At 39.2% G+C, this 20,851-nt stretch overlaps 1 protein-coding gene across 1 annotated transcript in view; it reads left to right on the top strand.

The window, feature by feature from the left end:
* The first annotated feature begins 1,123 nt into the window (after positions 1-1,123).
* The window catches only part of LOC122990088 (dedicator of cytokinesis protein 2-like), a 99,940-nt gene continuing 80,212 nt past the window's right edge, over positions 1,124-20,851 (top strand). The window contains exons 1-20 of the mRNA XM_044363204.1: positions 1,124-1,729; positions 5,053-5,136; positions 5,697-5,737; positions 5,925-5,980; positions 6,077-6,173; positions 6,265-6,413; positions 6,662-6,797; positions 7,471-7,628; positions 9,250-9,331; positions 9,608-9,740; positions 10,407-10,482; positions 10,655-10,737; positions 12,473-12,723; positions 13,065-13,163; positions 13,405-13,477; positions 13,776-13,879; positions 15,537-15,735; positions 17,654-17,751; positions 17,838-17,927; positions 18,203-18,303. Of these exons, the coding sequence (XP_044219139.1) occupies positions 1,687-1,729; positions 5,053-5,136; positions 5,697-5,737; positions 5,925-5,980; positions 6,077-6,173; positions 6,265-6,413; positions 6,662-6,797; positions 7,471-7,628; positions 9,250-9,331; positions 9,608-9,740; positions 10,407-10,482; positions 10,655-10,737; positions 12,473-12,723; positions 13,065-13,163; positions 13,405-13,477; positions 13,776-13,879; positions 15,537-15,735; positions 17,654-17,751; positions 17,838-17,927; positions 18,203-18,303 (2,153 nt within the window). The 5' untranslated portion in view covers positions 1,124-1,686. The remainder of the gene's footprint in view (positions 1,730-5,052; positions 5,137-5,696; positions 5,738-5,924; positions 5,981-6,076; positions 6,174-6,264; positions 6,414-6,661; positions 6,798-7,470; positions 7,629-9,249; positions 9,332-9,607; positions 9,741-10,406; positions 10,483-10,654; positions 10,738-12,472; positions 12,724-13,064; positions 13,164-13,404; positions 13,478-13,775; positions 13,880-15,536; positions 15,736-17,653; positions 17,752-17,837; positions 17,928-18,202; positions 18,304-20,851) is intronic.

The following is a 20,851-nucleotide window of genomic DNA, read 5'->3' as shown; positions in this document are numbered from 1 at the left end:
TTGGTTAAGAGCCAACGTACCAAGCAGCTTTCTTGCATTCCTAATGCTACTTTGGCTGCCTAAGTAATAGTATTAACAGTGACAACGCTAAGGACATGGAGGAATAGTCACTTGTATGAACTGTTATTCTGTCCATCTGGGTAAACTGGAGATATTTAACATACTGTCATACAGACTGATCATAGCCAGATTTCAACTAATGGAGACTAGTTACATTTAACACTTAAAATAGGTTAAATTGGCACATTTTATGAAATCTAAAATTTCTAAATTCAGGATTTGATCGCCTTGGGATTGTCATGCTGATCATGAAGTTTGATGTAATGATTTTTTGATTACACATGGAGTGTTAAGATGTTAAATGTTACATCACCATCTCCCGAAATGTCCTGTTTCAAAGAGGTTTTTCACAAGAAAATTGGCGTAATAACAAAGTGACAACTACTTGAAGTTATTACAGTATCTAACTATCAAAGATCAATAATCTATCAGAAATTCAGGATTTGTTGTTTTGCTGATGACCAGCCCACAGTGACACTAAAATCTAAATTACTAAAACTGATATAAGCACCCCACTAGACATTATTTAAGATGTATGATGTCTAATATGGTTTTTCCGCAGAAAAAGTTCAATTAGCTCATTAAAATCCTGAAAGACATCTAAAAAGCTCTTTCTCTCTCATTAAACATTTCAGAATCTATGAATATGCAAATATTTTTTATTTCTCAAGTTTCACTGACAAGACTGTCTCCCACTTCACTGAAATGTCCATTCTCTCTGTACGTGCAGTGGGGCTTTGAATGCTGGACCAAGATTGGCTCCAAACTAGTTGTGATGTCACAAGTCATGCTCGTAGGCCCACACCTTTAAACTCAGATCACAGCACAGAGCACAGAGAAACTTTTCACTTTCAGAAGATGAATGTGAAAACAGCCTTCTAGTGTTGAAATCAGTGAAGTTCAAACATCTAATCATGGGGGTTTTTCCATTCTTGTTTTTCTTCTTGCTGTAGGGAGAGGAGTGGAGTTGAGGACTAAACAGGATTGAGTTGAAGTTGTCTATAAATGAACACGAAATCAAGCTATTTCCTCTGATGCAGAAAGAGAAGAGGTGAGGGCACAATGTATGACAGAAGTCATCTGTGGTTCAACAACTATGTACACTGCGTAGCATCCAGTACGTATTTTGATCAGATATGAGAAGAGTTTACAACTATCGCTGTTTTCTAGCACATGTAATTACATCTGCATCTTGAAAACAGGACATGTACAAGCCCAGTTTTGCACTAATGAGAACGATTCTGCAGCAGGTTGCTGACACCAGTCTGTATAAGTGGACTCACATGATACTGATGTTAATGTTCAGTTATAATACAGATGAGGTGATTCACTCAGTCCAAATGATTAAAATTGAGTTTTCACACATTGTGCAGGCCTGTATGATATAAAGGACTCCACCTTGTTGTACTCACCCACTTCCCCTTAACCGCTTGAAGGCAGGAAGAGAGGAGAGACAGAAGAGGAAGAGGCGAAGGGGGGATGGGCTTACTGCTTTCATTGTAAGTTTAAAAAAAAAAATGCAGAAGTGAGAAGTTAAGCAGACACTCTAAAAAAAAACAAGAGAGAGAGAGAGAGAGAAATTAGAAAGAATACAAAGTAGGTATAGGATAGGATATACATGCAGTCATGTCTCCTTGGGCGACAACCACTGCGGAACGGTATGGTGTAGGTAAGTCAGTGTGTGCCCACTTGTGGGTTTCTGTGCGTGTGTTTGTGTGTGAGTGCATATGCATATTTCTATAGTGTCTGTCTGTTTATTTGTGATGGTAAACTATAGTTACTGTGTATAAAAATGAGGGTGGGGAAATGCTGCTTAACAGGATGTGAGCAGGTGCTAACAGCCAGATTTTCAGGATGTACACAACACATAAGAAGAAGCAATTCCACCGAAGAACTTATATTCAAAAATGATATTTGCCATTTAACTTAAGTGCAACAAAACTTATAAGGGCTACAGTGCAATGTGTGAGGGATAAAATATAAACAAAATTACCATCTAGCCTAGGCTGATGGAGAAATGAGCGGCAGTCAGCAACCAATCACCATGCATTCCACACTATGCAGCGCATTGACACAGAAGCTAGAATGTAAATTAATCTTGAAAATGACAATTTCAGATGTGGAAAGATTGATTTTGACACCAGGAATAAATCCTAGACTGTGGAAACGCAACGTCTCAGCACAATCTGTAGCTTATGTATGTGATGACGTCACTGCACAGCACAGCCTCAGCATGTGTTGCTGTTCGATATGTGAAACAGACAAAACAAAAAATAAAGAATACTGACTTCTGACATAGATTAAAATAGCAGTTTCACTAGCCTATTGCAAACGATGCATTGATTTCAGTTACAGTAATTGTAATAAGTTGGGTGTATAGTTTATGTCATATAAAAAGAGTGAAGATAATTTACTGCTTATTATATTAAGGCTGACAAAATGACACTGGATTTATAAAAGCCATTAAGCATCAATTACTGATACTGTAGTATGATTATTAAGTGAAATGTTTATCTATTGTATCTAAACTGAATATCTTCCTGGTCTGTACAAGAAAACACAGGAAGTGGAGGACGGAAGTAGTGTGAAGCTGTATCGCTGAATACTGTAAAATAAGTTGTTAGAAAAGCAGAGACAGCATCATTTTATGAACTGTGTACAGGCTATCCACAAGGTGTTTTCACTGTATTGGTCTAAAAAAAAAAAAAAGTGTGCCACTTCTTATACAGTCATAAGACTTTATTTAGCAGTCAGTTGTGTAACCTCTTAATGATTAGTGCCCAGAGCTTGTGAGCTAGTGCAGACTCCATTTTCACTGCTACATGTGGGGCCATATCAAATACACCATTTGTACTAGGCGGTGTATTTTATTGCCAATACTCTGCCCACTCTTTTGCTCTGCTGTGCAGCTGCCACCTACTTATTTGCTGCTGCCAACATGCTGCCACCACTGCTGCTGGTGCTTATATACACTAAATCTAGCGCTGTAATAACGATTACTGGTATTTTCATTATAGATTAATCTGAGGATTCATTTACTGATTAATGGTTTGGTCTATGAAATGTCACAGGATAGTGAAAATGCCCATCATCATCACCAACCACCAACAATTCAATCCCAAAAGATATTCAGTTTACTATCACATAAGACACGTAAGACAAAGAAAAGCTGCCAGTCATTCATTGAAAAGTTGGGACTGAACCGGACAACTCTGGAATTTTTTTTCTCCAAAAATAATATTAAAATAGTTGCAGATTAATTTTCTTTCAGTTGACTAAATCAGTGGTTCCAGGGGGGGTCCCCAAGCAAAAAGGGGAATAATTTAATTTCACTATAATTCCATCCATAAGTAACACAGTGACAGAATGTATCACTATTTTAGTCATAGGTCATGGCAAAATACAGAAAGTTGATTGACTGATGGCCAGTCAGCTGGATCCATTGGAGGAGTAGAAACTGGAGAGCCAGGTGTGGTGGTAGGCATGTTGGCACTGCTCTCCACTTCAATAGGCATATAAAGACCTATGGGGAAGATTAATATAGAAAACAATTAAGTTTAGTAAGTTGACATGTTCATACGTTGGATGTTCCTAGTGGTAAATAATTGTTAATTTATTGCAAATATATTGTTGATCTAGGCCTAAACTTACCAGCATTGTTAGAGCTTTCTTGGATGACACTAGAGAGAGAGGTAGAGGTAGAGGTGGAGGTTGATGGACCTGCTATGAAATAATAAATAAGCCTAGCCCTTAAAAACAGGTATTACACACCCCCCACTTGACAGATTTTATTTATGAGCGATGAACAGGGCACTATAACAAGTGGGAAATGTAGCTATTGCTATAGGTTTAACTAAAACACATAAAATACCAGCATTATCAGCTTCTTGGGTGACATGACCACCTCTGCACCAGAAGTAGAGGTGGCTGGTGGACCTGCCATGAAATAAAGAATTAAACACTGACTTCATTTTGTTTAAATGCAGAAGGCTATCATTTTACACCAAACTCAACCTAATTCTGCCTAAACTTGTATTGTTCTGTTAAATGCTTTATAACACCAGATGTGAACATCACAGCTCCATAGATAATATTAGATAAGTAATGGATAGGTAATGGCTTACATGATAATGTTAGATGATGGCTTAAATTGAAGAAGACACTTGTACCATTAAATGTATTAACTTTAATCATTGACTTTTATCATTTCTGTGGGTAACACTTTATAATAGCAATCAGTAGTAAGTCATTTATAGACATTAGTTAATGATGAACTTATCACAAACAAAACATTCATATACCTTTGTAAATTATTTATTAAAACTATGGCTTCGCTATAAAGACTATGCTACACAGACTACTATCACCACTATAGGACTCTTCTGTAAAGAAGTCTTCTGTATTTTTAACACTGTAACGTTACCAATTTGATGCAGTTTGTAGTGTGTGTGGTGCTAATAGCGATTAGCGCGTTAGCATGCTAGCCCGCGTTAGCATACTAGCGTTAGCATGTCTTACAATAGATATGTCTGTAACATGGTTAATGCAGTTTTACCACTTGAATGGGGACCTATTGCAGTCTAGATACAGAATCTGGGTACATACATGCGTGTGTATTTTTAATACTATACCAACTTAATGCAGTTTATAAAAGTTGTGATGCTAATCGCGTTTGGCGCGTTAGCATGTTAGCAACTTTAGCATACAAGCGCGGCTAAGGTAAGAGGCTAATGCTCTCCTGTGGTTTAGGCTTACATACCTTTATCCTCTTGCCTCTTCTCTTCTTCGAACCTCTTCTTTTTTCTTTCTTCATGTCCAGACAAATATTTTCTTTTTGCCAGCCCTATAAACCTGAAAGTCCGTGACCTTGGATGTCCGTGACTGACTGACCAACGAAGTCTTGCCACCACTTCCTGTATCCGTGTCAAGTTAAAAGGCCTCATTTCAAATCGCTTCAAATTAAAGACTGTAATAATTTCTTTTTTTTTTTAGTCAAGTGGAACTTTATTGGCAAAGGAGAGAAGCAGCTTTCTCTGGAGGTTGGAGATGCAGTCCACATCCTGGAGGCCTGCGATGGTAAGAATATCACCAAACTATTCTAAAAAAACTACATGACACTATTAACTATATGAAACATTTCACTTCATTTACGGACACTGTTTTATATTCTTTTTCAGCATGTTTAGTGGAAAAACTGAGATATGTTGATAATTTGCTGTATATGTGTTATTTTTCTCATTGTAAACCAGCTATATCAAGCATAGCAATGTTAAAATATTATAACTAAAATATACTGATTAAATACTACTTTCTGAAATTTACATATTATGGAATTGGCACTATTTAAAGTTGCTTAAAGTTTTATATTTTACAGTCCTTATCGTTTGTAATTCAAATGTTATTTGGTATTTCATAGAAAAAGTGATGGATAATTGATGTAAAAAATATGTTTACTATATGTATATATAATACAGTTATTATGGTAAATATTTTTACACCAGCAAAAGATTAAATGTAATCCTAGCTCCCTGCCAGGTTTCAGTCTCCCCATAAACAGTCTAGACATTAAGACATTTCAGATAGATGACAAAATGGTGTGATGACAGTAAGAAGTAAATGGCCTTTTTATCTTTCAGGATGGTATAAGGGCTACCTGGTTAGGAACAGGGCCCAACAGGTAAGAGCTGATACACACAACCCAGTTACACCAGACTGTGCATCATATTGATTTTGGACCGAAAGGTGATAATAACACATCATGTCAGACAGCTCTATTCAACAGAGAGATCTTCAGTTCTAGTTTCTGTGGCTAGGAAAGGTGAGAGCTAACACATTTTTTTTTTTTTATACATACTCCTCCATAGGGAGTGTTCCCTGCCAGTTTTGTACATGTTAAAGAGGTCATCATTGAAAAACGAGGGTAAGTGGAATTAAAAAGTCTTCATCCTTCTCCAAACGTATGATTTCTTTTTTCATTCAATGGCACTGTAATGTTTATGTGTGTGTGTGACTACAGAGATGAGGAGGTGGTGTTGTCTGCAGAGATGCCCCTGGTGAAGGAGGTGACCACCACACTGAGAGAGTGGGGAAGCATATGGAAGCAGCTTTTTGTGGTAAAAACAAAACAAACAAAAACACTCTTTATGTATATGAATCAAATTAATGTGTTGAAGTGTATCTAACAGCATATGTCTAATTCTCCAGGCCAACAAACGGCCACGTGTGAGGGAGGTCCAGAGGCTGATGTGGGAGCTGATGGAGTGGCGTTCCCAGCTCCTGTCTGGCACTCTGCCTAATGACGAATTCAAGGAGCTCAAGCAGAAAGTCACCTCCAAGATTGACTATGGCAACAAGTATGTCTGCACGAAAAGTCACACTTTAATATTTTCAATGTTCAAAGTGGGTTTTTTTTTTTTTTATCCGTTTTTATGTGTAACACAAGGTAATTTACTCCTGTCTCACCTGCTGTACTCCTCTTTTTTTAAACCCCCTCTGTCCTCCTCCCTCTTCGATTTCTACCACCACCTGATGCCCTTTTTTTGTCCACTATGCTTCGTCTGTCTTCCATAAATCTCCTCAACTCTCCTACTCCCTACTTCAGGATCCTGGAGCTGGACCAGGTGGTTCGAGACGAGGATGGAAACATCTTGGACCCCGAGCAGGCTAGTGTCATCAGCCTGTTTCGGGCCCATGAGGCGGCCACTACCAAGATCAATGAACGCATCAAAGAGGAGCAGGTAAGGGAAGGATAAGAATGCAGTGCACTAGGGAGCCAAAATTACAGAACCCAGGACGAGGAGGGCCATACACACACTTTCTTGGGACAAAGAGAGGATCTTATTGGTTGGTGTGGATGCAATTACAACTGAAGTTATCTGGCAACTCCTTTGATATTGCTTCTGTGGTTTGTCTGCCCCAGGCTTCCCAGAGATGTGTACCATGGGATTTGTTATGAGAAACTGTTCCCCTTCCATGGTTTAAGATCACATTAAGTAAAAAGCTATCGTGAAATGGATATGGGTGGAATCACAATTGAGTCATTTGTTTTGGATTTTTTGAAAAGAAGATAGTAAAATCGAATACATTTGCATGAAAATGTCATGGTTAATAAATTTTACTTACCAATCATATCTGCCAGCAAAGCCTAATTAAGTCTTCACTTCCTCATGTTGGCCTGACTTAGATTGAGCTTCTTACAGCCTCTTTTACAATTAAACATTAATTCATTAGAAAGAGAATTTATTCTATTCAGAATTTCTTATTCAATGATTTTATTCTCCCTTACCAAACTCCAATTAGGCTATAGCACTATAGCAGCAAGACCTTGAAGTGAAGGGTTTTGGCTCACGTTCTGTTCTCTTAAACCCTTGTCCCAAGTTAACCCTCTAAAACTAATGTCCTCCCCTGCAGTCCAACATCCAGACAGATCACTGTGGGATATCAGCACGGATCCAGTCCTCCCCCACCCACAGCCTCTACGTCTTTGTCAGGAACTTTGTCTGTCGCATCGGAGAAGACTCGGAGCTCTTCATGTCCCTTTATGACCCCATCAAACAGGCCATCATCAGGTGTCACTCTTATTGTCCGTCTCTCTTAGCTTTAGTCCCTGGACTCATACAGTGGTACACGCTCATGTTTTGGATTTGTATTATTGTTTTCAGGATGATTTGAGGACTTGAAGCCCAAGATTAATATGATGTTTAATTGACAGGCATGTAAAATGTGTCTGTTTAGGCATCTAAACTGTGATAAATGATAAACTGATGTTAATGTTGAAATCAATTTTGGGGTGTTGTGTTGAGTCACATAGAGATAGAAAACAAGGTGGGTGAAAGAATCCAACCCACACACACTCTCTTCCTTACTCCTCCATTTCTTCATGTCTATGTACTTCTCCTTTTGTTTCCTCACTTATCTTCTCCTTCATTGTTGAATCTCACTAAATTAGAACAATGGTATGCCCAAAATAATAACGCAGAAAACAGAAATTATAGGGCAGCACATACTGACTGGCAGCAATATGTGCTGCCTGACAGTGCTGATGCTAAGCCCTGTCACTCACTGTCATACTGGGTATCTCTATGTCTCAGCCACTACAGCTGGGAATGTTAAGACAGACCTGGATCAATCCTCTTTTTCTCAATCTATATTCGCCACAATTTGATAGTGTTTTACTTTCTTGACGTTTGTCCTTCAGTCTAATTCTCTTCCATCTCTTGTGTTTTGTTTGTTTGATTGGTTAAATGCTCAGCTTTTTCTTTTTATACTGTTAATTCCCTCACCATGTCTATCTCTGTGTGTTTCTCTGAAAAAACTGGCAGATAGTAGGGTTTTATGACAGAAATATTTTTGGGAAAGCATCAACTTTTTTGCGGCTTTGATTCATCCAACTGTAGCTGCTCATCTATGTGCCTATCTTGCTGTCTGTCTATCTTTCTATTCATCCCTCTGTCAGTCTCTGATACATGCTTGTATGTCAGGAAAAATGCAATTTGGAATAGCAGGGTTGTATTTTTAGCTCTTAAACCTAGATTATTATGCAGATGCAGCGGGTAACGTTAGGGTCCACAGGCCTGTCATTTAAACTTCAGTTTCACAAAAATTATGTACTGTCACATCGGTGAACTGCGTACAGTATACTCATGTACACCAGCCAGCCTGCTCTGTGATTCTCCCCCAAAGAGTACTAAAAGATAAGAGAGGCAAACAATTTAAAGGATAGGTTCTCAGACTCAGACTGTTGAAACCTCATATTAGCTTCAGTTTAATTTAAGATTTTTCAACAGAACAATGACTGGATTTTGTCTTGCATCTCTTACATTGAAATCACTTAAGGAAGTGATCTTTGTGGCCAGTACACACAACAGGAAGCATTACAATGACCAGTAATCCTTTCAATGTACATATGGGTATGTGAGCGAGTCCAGATTAACAGGATTAGACAGAGATAAAATTTCTATCTCTTGAATTCATCACTTTCTGTAGCTGTAGCCAAAACTGAATTTCAGCTGGGCAACTTGAGTGAATTAGCAGATTTTCAGTTATGGGGGTTTTAATCTTCAGTGCAACAGCAATTTTGATAGTGTGTGTGGTTTTATGTCAAAATATTGTGTAATGGCATTACAGAACAGTAATGTAACAGATGTGATTTGTATCATTTAACTCTTTTAACACCCATCCTTTGTGCAGTGAGAACTACCTGGTACGTTGGGGCAGCAAAGGTTTCCCCAAGGAGATTGACATGCTGAACAACCTGAAAGTTGTCTTTACAGTAAGTGACCACAGGGGGGTACTGTCACACTGTTTCCTAGCACTACAAACACACTGCAGTATAGGAATGAATGTACTTATTATCTCTTAGAAGATTGCACTTAAACAATCCGCTTTGTTTTGATGTTGTTTTTTCCTCTTTCTCTCCCACTGAACCTGTGTCTTCTGATTCCACCATTTAATTCTTCTATTTCTTACTCGTTTTTTCTTCCTCCCTTTACTTCTTCTTTTGCTTTCTTTCCTCGCTGTTCTCCCACTCCCTGTCTTTATTTAACAGGACTTGGGGAACAAGGACCTGAGCAGGGAGAAGATTTATCTGATCTGTCAGATAGTGAGAGTGGGCAGGATGGACCTGAAAGAGACCAACAAGAAATGCACTCAGGGTCTCAGGCGGCCATTTGGGGTGGCAGGTACTTGAGTAGACATTTAAGGTTTTTTTTTAAAGCTTTGGTCAAAAGTAAATTGTCAATTCTAGTAATCAAGCAATCTGCAAAGTGTTTATTGTAGTTATTAGATTTACCAAATTGCTAATCAACCAGATTTATCTTCATTGCCAATATTTACCGGTATTGCTTTTATGAACCTCTCTCTGAAAGCTGCAATACACTTGACGACAGAAAGCGGCTATTTTGCCTCATGCCATTTCCTAATTTCACCAGTGTTGCCTTGATAATGGCCTGCAGTAGCCTCTTCAGTCAATTTTAATGTTGTTCCCTGAAGGTCACTTTAATTTTGTCTGATTTGTCAGCTGCTTCAGGTATTATGGTCCATATTTACACCTGGGAGCTTCCCAATACAGCTGCAGTCATCTTTTGGACAAAAAAAAAAAAAAAAAAACTAAAATATTGATGGTCTACTGTATTTTTTTCTAGACTTTAGGCAATTGTTTCTTCCATTAGGTTAAATAAGTTACCAATGTACTCATATAACCTTACAAAACTGCTATTACGATGTGTGGTGAGGCCTGTTTTGCTAGATTAGTGTGTGATAGAGAGCTTTATACACAAATTGTTCCTTTGATCTTGTCATCACATACACATTTATATGTATTTATATTTATTTTCTCTTCTCTGCAGTAATGGACATCAGTGATATCATCAAAGGGAAGGTCGAATGTGAAGAGGAGAAGCAGCATTTCATTCCCTTCATCCCGTATGTCCTATTTTTTCTCCTTCTCTCCATTGTCTTTCTCTCTCAGAAACTTAAATCTTTGTTCACAGACACTCCTTGGAATTAAAATAGTGTTACTGCAATTTTGTGTGCTTGAAGGCTTCAGTATGAGCACAATTTGTTCTTGTGTTTATGGGCATTTGTTTGGCTGCAGGGTTGTTGCTGAGAATGACTTTCTCCACACCTTGCTAAACAAAGGGACAACAACCTTACGAAGAGAAGACAGCGGTGGCCAAGGTACTGTTCTGCAGTTACAGGCTTTGCTGTCTGTTTCCAAATGTGTAAGCCGCGTGACTTCTCTGCCAAAGTTAGTGTACACTGCAGTCATTTGTGGTCAGATAAAATGGCCGTTTCTCATCGCATCCTCAATTCCTCTCTCTGCTCTGTGGGTGAGAATGAAGGACATTATCTTGATGGATAGCATGCTCCCTTGAGCCGTTGTTTTCATACTACTTACCCTATATTTCTCCCTTACCAGCCTCCAGTCTCGCTGCCCACTACCTCATGTTTATAGTTAACTTTGACAGCCCCTTTGGGTGACACTGTCTTGTTCCACACAGACTAAACCCACATGTGGGACTGTGCTGTTATATCGCTCAGCTTTTATCTTTCCTCTCGCTCCTGGAGGCCCTGGGCATAACCTAGATATGAAAAGAGCACCTGAATGAGCAGATATGAAAGGAGCACCTGAGGCCACCTGATTTCTGTTAACATTACTCACCCTTAATCTCTCCTTCCTCTCACTTTGAGATGCTTCTGCCACCACACACACACACACACACACACACACACACACACACACACACACACGTACACATACATAGCATTCCCTGTAGGTATGTGGTTAGCCTTAAAAATGTGGGTTTGTGACATAGTCTAGATTTCACCAACTATGTATTTCCCTAAAATAGCTCACCCTTTATTCCCTTTCTGTCCATTCCTTGTCTTTGCTTTCTTACATAATTTCTCTGAAAGCAGTAAGAGCTCAGATACTTTAGGAGTAAGTCTCTGCCTAATATAGTAATACTTTCACGCTTTCTTTGTGCCCTTCACTCCGTTATCTTAAACCCATTTCACAAACAGGGCCTAGAAATTTTGTAGTGTTCATTGCAGTCTAGTCTGCAACAACAGTAGACATTTTTACATTCCTGGTTGACCTTGGAACAGTATGACATGATGTTCCCCGTAGATAAACACTTGACATTTTTCACAAAGTGGATCACACTTAAAGCTAAGCTGTCAGTCATCATGTTTCAAGGTTTCTGTAGGTTTTGAAATGGTCTTAAATTCAGATTTAATAGTAGCCGGCCTTCAAATGTATTATTCTTTCATTTGGCTTTATTTTTGACTCCTCTTTAAATTAGCCTGTAATGGCACCTTTTTGTCCAAATAAATGCTCTTAAATGTAGTAATATTTGCCCCTACAAAGTATTGTGAAATTTTAAATTTAACCCTACATGTGGATTTAACATACACTGTGTTTACCAGAGTTGTTTTATGTGATCAACCATGGTTGCGTTTAAAATACATATAACTGGAGGATATTTCTTTCTTTCAAGCCTGTGACTCTTTGCAGCGTTGTACACAAAGACACAAAACCTCGAATAACTGCCAAGGAGCAAGTAAATAATAAATCAGGAACTAACTGCCAATAAATGTCGAATATTTGCCAGTTACTGCTGAGTACAGTTGTTATAATGAAAGTTCATCTTTAACAATGGACATCCCTCAATGAAATCCCACAATAAAATATAGTTTCTTAACTAATGTATCTATTGATTTTATTAATGTAATATTCTTCAGATTGTCAACTTATTTAGTAACATATCCTGGAATTTCATCCACCAGTAAATTTTGAGGCAGCTTTAAACAGCTGCATGCATTCTGTTATTAATCCTGGACCTGCAAAATGTATACTGGTCAAATGTTAATATACAGCCTTCCCTCCTTCTCTAACCCCACTTCCCTGCAGGTCTCTGGGTGACCATGAAGGCTCTGGTAGGGGACATAGTTCAGATTCGGAAGGAATACCCTCACCTGGTGGACCGCAGCACTGTGGTGGCCCGGAAGCTGGGCTTCCCGGAGATCATCATGCCAGGAGATGTTCGAAATGACATCTACCTCACCTTGCAGGGCGGTGACTTTGACAAGTACAACAAGACGACACAGAAAAACGTGGAGGTCATCATGTGGGTCTGTGATGAGGAGGGCAAGGTCATACAGGTTAGCAGCAGGAAGAGATGAGGTTGAGGAGGGACAGGGCGTAAAAGGGATTTGTGGAAATTGGTATGTGTGTGTGAAAATGGAGGGAGGTGTGTGCAGGTGCGAAAGTGTGTGTGCATTGTTGAAGAGATTGAGGTGGCATGGGCCAGTGAGCAAGCACGGCACTGATCAAGCGCTTACTCAGCCTCTCATAGTCACAGTCACACAGACGTGGCTTTATCCCAGTATAAAAATCCATCTTAGGCATACATGGATTCTCTCACACACACACATACACACAAACATCAAATCCTTCAGCTCAGTATGACATGTATTTTTTTCTCTCCTTTCCACTTTCCTAGAACTCCATCTGTCTGGGAGCAGGGGATAAGGCGGTCGGTGAGTACCGATCCGTCATCTACTACCAAGTCAAACAGCCCCGCTGGATGGAGACATTTAAGGTGTGTGTGTATGTATGTATGTATGTGTGTGAGCCAGTCATAGTTTTACTTCCTTCTTTACAAGACACTAACTTTTTTCAGTTTCAGTTTTGGAGATGTCTATTTATAATGCAACATTTTTATTCCTCATTTGAGCTACTACTTTTAGAATATAAACCCTGCAATGTCATTGTGTCCATTTTAAAAATGTAAGAAGATATATATTATTTTATATTCTTTAATAACACAAAATGTCCTCCAGGTGGCAGTCACTCTGGAAGAGATGCACAAAATTCATTTACGCTTCATGTTCAGGCACCGCTCCTCCCAGGAGTGTGAGTATGAGACTCTTTCCCTGCCTGTCTGTTCTCTCTATACATCCACACATTTAAGTCCTCTCCTCTCATTGGATCCTCTAAGCATAATGTAACACTGAAAGGACCGAATGATTGGAAGCAATTTGGAAAAAATTACCAAAGGCATCATTACACACACTTGATTATACAAATCAACAGTCTTTCTTCCTCCCGTGCCTGAATTCTCATCCCTCCCTCCTCCCTTTCTATTCTCCTGATGTGTTTCTCCCCTGACCCTCCCTTCTTCTGTTTGCACGTCCCTCTCCTTCATCTCTAGCCAAGGACAAGAGTGAGAAGAACTTTGCCATGGCCTTTGTGCGGCTGATGAAGGATGATGGGACAGTTCTACAGGATGGACTCCATGACCTTGTGGTTTTCAAGGTCAGAACCCAAAATAAAACGGTTGCAGAAACAAAACAGATTAATTTATTAATGGATTCAGTGTATTTTCTAGTGAATTCCCTTTAAATGAATCAAATAACGAATAAATGAGATACATTTCAGTTCCCCGAAGAGCTGATTCATTTAAGAGCAGAGGTGCTACTTATTCATTTTCACCTAAATCTCACCTTCCTTGACTACCAAGTTTCAGAATAATGCTATTATGCAACTGAATAGCGGATCAGCTTGCAAAGCTTTCAGACTTATACAGATGCAAAAGAGCCTCTGAGAGAAATAAATGACATACTGAGCATTTTATGAGGAGAAAGGGTCACAGTTTGTATCGCTGTTGGACCAACCAGTTTTGCAATCAACAGCCAAACAACAATAAATCTACAATATCTTGGAATCCTGCCTCAAATAAAAGTGACCACTCATCAACTGGTGGTTAATAACACAACCAGTCTACAGGACTATTTTGATTCATCATTCTTAATCAGGCATGAATAAAGAGGGAAGTTCATTCTTACTCTACAAAAGCTCAATGCCATTCCCCAGTTCATTCTTGACATTTTTCATTTATATAGAGGTGAGAAATGAATGGTAGACTTTACAAGGCACTGAATCCTACTGGGTGATTTCTTCAAAACACATTTGATAAAGGCAGATCAGAAACAGACAGACTGAAAAAAACAAGTTTATACTGGAGAAAGAATTTGAAGACATCTGCACAGCTGTAACCATCATATCATCAAAGCAGAACTAAACATACAGTAAGTCTGGACAGGAGATTATGGCCACCCAGACAGGTTGAGTGAATCCAAATAGATTTCCTGCCAAATGAGCCAGAGCTAAGATTGAATCCCATTATTGATTAAATGCCAAACGCAATGCAGATTAATTACTCGTGATTCACTCAAAGACCAAATGGATGGGTCCCTTGTGCCCTCTTTCTTGATTATCTCTCATTATCCCTGCATTCCTCTCGATCTCTGTGCCACTCATGGTTTCAATCTCTTACTCCCATTTTCCACCCACTCACTTATTATTACTTACTGGTTTGGCATTAAAGAGGGCAGAGTTGAGTTTTGAATGAATGAATCAATGACCTCAAGATGAATATATGGAAGAATGTACAATAAAGTATGTTCAAGTAAATAAAACTGATAAAGTAGAAAATCAAAACTGGATACTAGGATATTTCTCTCTCTATATGTCTTGGACTGCTATCCTGTGTGTTGAGTATTATCTTTTCAGCACTTCCTAACTAAGAAGAAAAATACTCTAATAGTTAGTGTTGTTTTTGTTTTTTCAAGCAGTCCTGGCCCCACTGTTTCCAAAGTTATGAGTTTACAAGCCGAAGTTGTGTTGTGCAGAAGAAGATAAGAAATTGTGATCACAGGGGACAACCGCTGTGGGGGTGGCAACTTCAATCATTGCTTGTCATTTTTTCCTTTAGGGCTGGCCTAAAAAAATGACTACTGCTAGTGTATCAAATCCCACTGTCCCTATGCATTCTACTTCCATATTTGCATCAAGACATTTTGAATAAATGCAGGACATATAATTCTTGTCCCATTGCCGCTACACCAGCCACCAAACATCTGGTGTGTCAGCATAATGGGTTAAAAATGACTCATTTACATTGTCCCCTCAGGGTGACAGCAAACGCATGGAGGATGTGAACTGCTACTTGTCATTGCCCTCCACCCGCAACCAACATGGCGACCCCCACAAAGGGACAACGCTGAGCCGCAGCTCCAGCAGCGTGTCTGGGAGCGGAGGCCTGTCAGTCAGCTCTAGAGACACTTTCACCATCTCAACCCTGGTCTGCTCCACCAAGCTTACCCAGAATGGTAGGTGTGTGTGTGTGACAGGTGTTACAATGCTCAGATAGTTTTTTTTGTGACACTGTGTTGACATTAAGCCACTCTAGAGACTTAAAGTTGGCAGGGCAGGACGTTTCAATTCAGAAACACACACACACACCCACATGCACAAGAAAGGTCAGGGCGGAAATTATGAGGGGAGGGTGTTTGAAATTAAACCTGACATGTCAAAAAACATTAATTAACACCTTCCTTCAACAAAGTAATTAGGCCAAGCCAAAACAATGAATCATCGGTTAGTTGAGGACAATGCAGATCTAAGAGTTTCAAGTCTGAAAATACTACTGGTTCAGTGTGCATATAGATGTCAAGTTGTAGCCTAAATGGTTTAAAAATTGTGAAAACCTAGAAAACTGGTGGTGAAATACAGGGAACACTTTGCTGACCTCATTAAGCAAAGTATTATTTTTAGATTTCTGGTTAAAGGTTTAGTTAGGATGATTAAAGTGTAAGGTCAGGTTAGATAAGGGTAAAAGAGACATTCAGCCAATTAATGGTGATTCAACAATATGTTAATTAGGATATTGTTGCCCAAAGCATGAGTACAAGCGGGTATGTGTGTGTGTTATGGTCACGGGAAAGTAAGCAAAGGATTGGGAGAACGGTATGAATACACCGGTTTTATTAGTGGGGAGTGTCGTCATTTTGTCCTACACACTCTGGCAGGCAGCCACACAAGCAGACACGCACACGCTGAAGTGCACATCCACAGATTCATACACACGTACACTCCAGACAGTAAAGTGCATCAGACACAGGTGCAGTGCAACAGCTGTTACTGAGGAAGCCAGTCCATCACTATAATGAACATTATCCTTCAGTATTAATCACCTGTACCATTTGCGCGTGTAAACACACATATGCACACACACACACAGTCTTTCAGGCATGCACGCACACAGTGTCGTTTAGGGCCACCCACCAGATGTGCAGCTTGGCTTGGTGTGTCGGAAATTATTGGACAGAGAAAGCAGTGAGCTTCAAGCGGGCAGCCCCTCAGAGACATGGAAATCTGCCCCATGTCAAACTGTAGCAGAATTAATGACAGAAACTGTGGATTTAAACAGTCAGTTTATAGTCTCACTAACCAGAGGAACCGGGACTGTCCACATGACGAATCATCCTTTGACAAATTGCTACTTTGTTGTTGCTCATCAGTCAGAGATGAAAACACTGAAATGAATGTAAAATTTTGATTAGGTTAGCAGCCAACAGTTATTTTCATTATTGTTTGATCTATTGGTTACTTCATTTGAATAATTGTTTTAGTACATCAAACGTCAAAAAATAGTAAAAAGTGTTGATTACAGTGTCCCATAATCCTAGGTGACATCTTTAAATTACTTTTTTGTCTGAAGAACAGTATTCCAAATATAAATACAGTATATCCAAAACCCAAAAGTGTTTCATTTATGGTGATACAAACCAAATAAAAGCCACAAATCATCACATATGAGAGGCTGGAACCACCATTTATGTATTTAAGCTTTATAAATGACTGAGACAAGTGATCAATTATCAAAATTGATGCAGATTTATTTTCTGTCAAGTAATCAGTTAATTGATTAAATGTTTCAGCTCTACTTTTGATACAATGTTACAACTTATCAATTTCAACTTCTTAACATTTGCATCACATAAAAAAAGTGTCAAGTCACCGGTCAGTTCAGTTCAACAACCACATACAGCGTGTGCAACACAGAAGGAGATAAATATTGTTAAATCTTTAAGGAAAAACTAACAAACAATAAAGAAACTTAAATAGTCAACTAAGATGACATTTCCATTACAATAGCTTCGATCAGCTTCCACTCTCAAGCAAGTGTCTATGTACAGTTAAGGCAACTAAAACAGAAAATAATCTCTGTGTGTCTCTCCTCTGCAGTGGGCCTGCTGGGTCTGCTTAAGTGGAGGACTCGACCTGAACTCCTAAAAGACAACCTGGACAAACTCAAAATGATTGATGGAGAGGAGGTGGTCAAGGTCAGTGGTGTGATTACAAGTGATGTGTAGACAGGCATGTGTGCGCCCTCACTTGACCTTTCCTTTGTCTGTATGTGTGTGAGTAGTTTCTGCAGGACACTCTGGATGCCTTGTTCAACATCATGATGGAACACTCTCAGACTGACGACTACGACATCCTCGTGTTCGACGCATTGGTGAGTGTGCGAGAGGTTGCGGTGTGTTTATTTCCTCTGTGAATGCTTGTGTGTCTGACTCTGTGTGTTACTTGTCAACTGATGCAGCTGATTTCTTGACAGGCTGCCTCTGTGTCTATCGAATCTGACATTGTTGTGTTTACCTATCCATCTCGTTCCAAATAAACACGTCTATCAGATGATAGTACATAACTTCTCATCTGCCTTGTAAATGTCTACTGCTATGTAAACATGTAACTCACGCCGTCTTTTTGTTTCTCCCTTCTGTCTGCCAGATATACATAATAGGTCTGATTGCTGACAGGAAGTTTCAGCACTTCAACACAGTGTTGGAGGCCTACATCAAGCAGCATTTCAGTGCCACACTGGCATACAAGTAAGTTACTGTATTTCCTGGTATCACAACCCACTTCCCGTCACTTGTTGCTTTTGGTATGAGTTTGCTTAACGACAGAACCACAACACTGTTTTCAATTTATTGCCTGCAGCACATCTTAACAGTTACAGCACATGATAACCGTGGTTTCTACTCAACAAGACAAACAAACAAGCAACATGTATGAAAATAAAAAATGTCAAATAGTCTCATAGCAGATTGAAAAAAAGAAGTAATTTTGTCCTTCATAAGTGCAGTAAAAAAGCAGTAAGTGCAGCTGCAAATCGGTATGCTCATGCAACAAACCTGTTAAAGAAAGCAAAGACAGCTCCTTATTGAATCTGCCTCAAGACTCTTTATTATCACTTAAACTCAACAAGTGAGATATAAGAGATTTAAGGTTGTTTTAGTGTTGGCTTCATAAAATGTCAGCTGAGTACTTAATTTAGGTTATGACCTTGTCTGAGGACACTTTTAGATCCTATGTCAACAAACATAACAAATACACTTCTGCTGTGAGAAAACAACGGCACTCTATTAACAAGTTTTGTAGTTTTCTTTTTTGCATTCTAAATGAAGGATTATATGTATATGGTGTCTTACTTTTATGTTATATGGTAATTTTCCACTCTGGTGTACACGAAAGTTCTATTTTATTCTATTATATGATCTTTCATTAGGCTGCTCCTCCACTTCTTGGGAATTATTAAATCTTCTAAATCCCATCAGATCACCTCAATAATGCTTTGTCATCAAGCCAAAAAGCAGGTTGTTTACAGACCTTGAAAGTTGGACAGAACTGTGCATACTATTAGTGAGATTTGTCCCAGTAGGGATGAAATTCCATTCTTCTTACCAGAGGTATGCAAGTTTTTAACCTGTTGCAGTAAGTTTAAATGTCACATGAAGATTTAATGTAAAGAGACTAGGTACTGCACTGTATCCAGCTGCCACTGGAGGTCAGTGTGTGTGTTGGCCTTTGAAGCACTTGACTGAACAAGATTAGAGTTCACTACTTTACTTTACACCCAGCCAGCCAGATTTTAACCCTGCCTCTCTGTGGAGCAACAGCTGAAGCACTCAAGCATACACCACAAACCCCTGTGTCTGCTTCTTATTCTCTGTTAATGCACTTCACTTGATTCAGTGGCCGCTAGAGAACATATTTGTTTGCATTGCCAAAGTTTTTGTTTGGAAATTAAAAACAAGTCTGACTCCTGTTCTGCATTTTTTCTTAACTGCTTCTCCACCTCCTTTACCCAATTATCTCAAACCACTCTCCCCCTCCTTTTCCTGTTTTTCTTCTTATGCTGTATGTTCTTACCTCCATCTAGTCATCTGTCTCTCCATCATCACTCCATCCCTCCCCTGCCAGTGTGTTGATGTTCACCCTCTTTAAGAGGGTCACTGCAGCTTAACGCCCATCAACCCAGACGTTGTTATGTAAAACTCCCTCTCACTATATTTTAAACTCCCTATCTCTTGCTCTTAAAAAAAACTCTAAATCCTCCTGTGCTTGCCTTTCAGCCATGCACCAAAACAAAACTAGGGAAGGCTAAATGGTAATATATTCAAGGCCAGCCTGATGGCAGTGAGGCCAGATCAGAGTTCATTTTTAAGGGGACTTTTATTGTTTAAGAGGATTGAGTAGTTTTAAACCAGTTAGTGGGTGATCCCCCCTTTGCCATTTCACTGGAACTGAGCTGCCACAAAGCCAAAAATTTCAGCCCTCTGTAGGCCTACTGTTTTATTACATTATGAATATGTTAGTATTGCATGCCATCTTTATATCTCTATATCTCTATATAGAGCACAAAAAACAAAAAACCATAGGCAGAGGCAGTAAAACTAGCCAATTGGAGCGCAGACAAGTTTGATTGGCAGCAGAATCAACCAATGGAAGAACGTAAACTGCTTCTACAGTTCAATCTCAGTTTAGTCTCACTGGTGAAGGTTCTGCCTGGATGAGAACCATTTAATTGATTAAATCCTTATTGTTTTAATTGATAAGTTTGTTAGTTGATACATATATATACAGTTCTCGAGAAATAATAAGCAATCGGCCCGTTCCAAACAGGCACTTTTTGAACAAGCACTGTTGAGATAATGGAGAACGAGATTGGGCAAAGAGCTAAAAAACACAATCCGGTCATAAACTTAGACTGAACTCTGTGACACACACATCTCTCTCCAGCTACTGTTTTGACACATCAGAATATTTATGTGCGTCTCTAAAGATACCTGTGGGGTGTGTTGGAGAACTATTTTTTTTACCTTGTATCTGAGGGCAAATAAAATGTCTGTGAGCTGTGTGAAAGGTACATCTGTTGAGGTGTGAAATACTATTTTTCCATTTTTCCACCTCCACCTCCCTGCCAGTCTTCCTCTCTCTCGTTCTTTCACTCTCACTCTGTTGCACTCTTTCTTTCTGCTCTATGGAAGTGAAAAATGGAGTTGACGATTACCTTTCCAACCTGTGGGACATCAGAAAAAGAATGACATGTCTGAATGATTTTGATGTTATTCTTAATCTCTTTTTTTCTCGTTA

Source organism: Thunnus albacares, chromosome 10, assembly GCF_914725855.1.
Source record: "Thunnus albacares chromosome 10, fThuAlb1.1, whole genome shotgun sequence".
Classification (NCBI taxonomy): domain Eukaryota; kingdom Metazoa; phylum Chordata; class Actinopteri; order Scombriformes; family Scombridae; genus Thunnus; species Thunnus albacares.
Note: the sequence above shows the minus strand (reverse complement) of the source record. Positions and strands in the feature narration are given on the sequence as shown.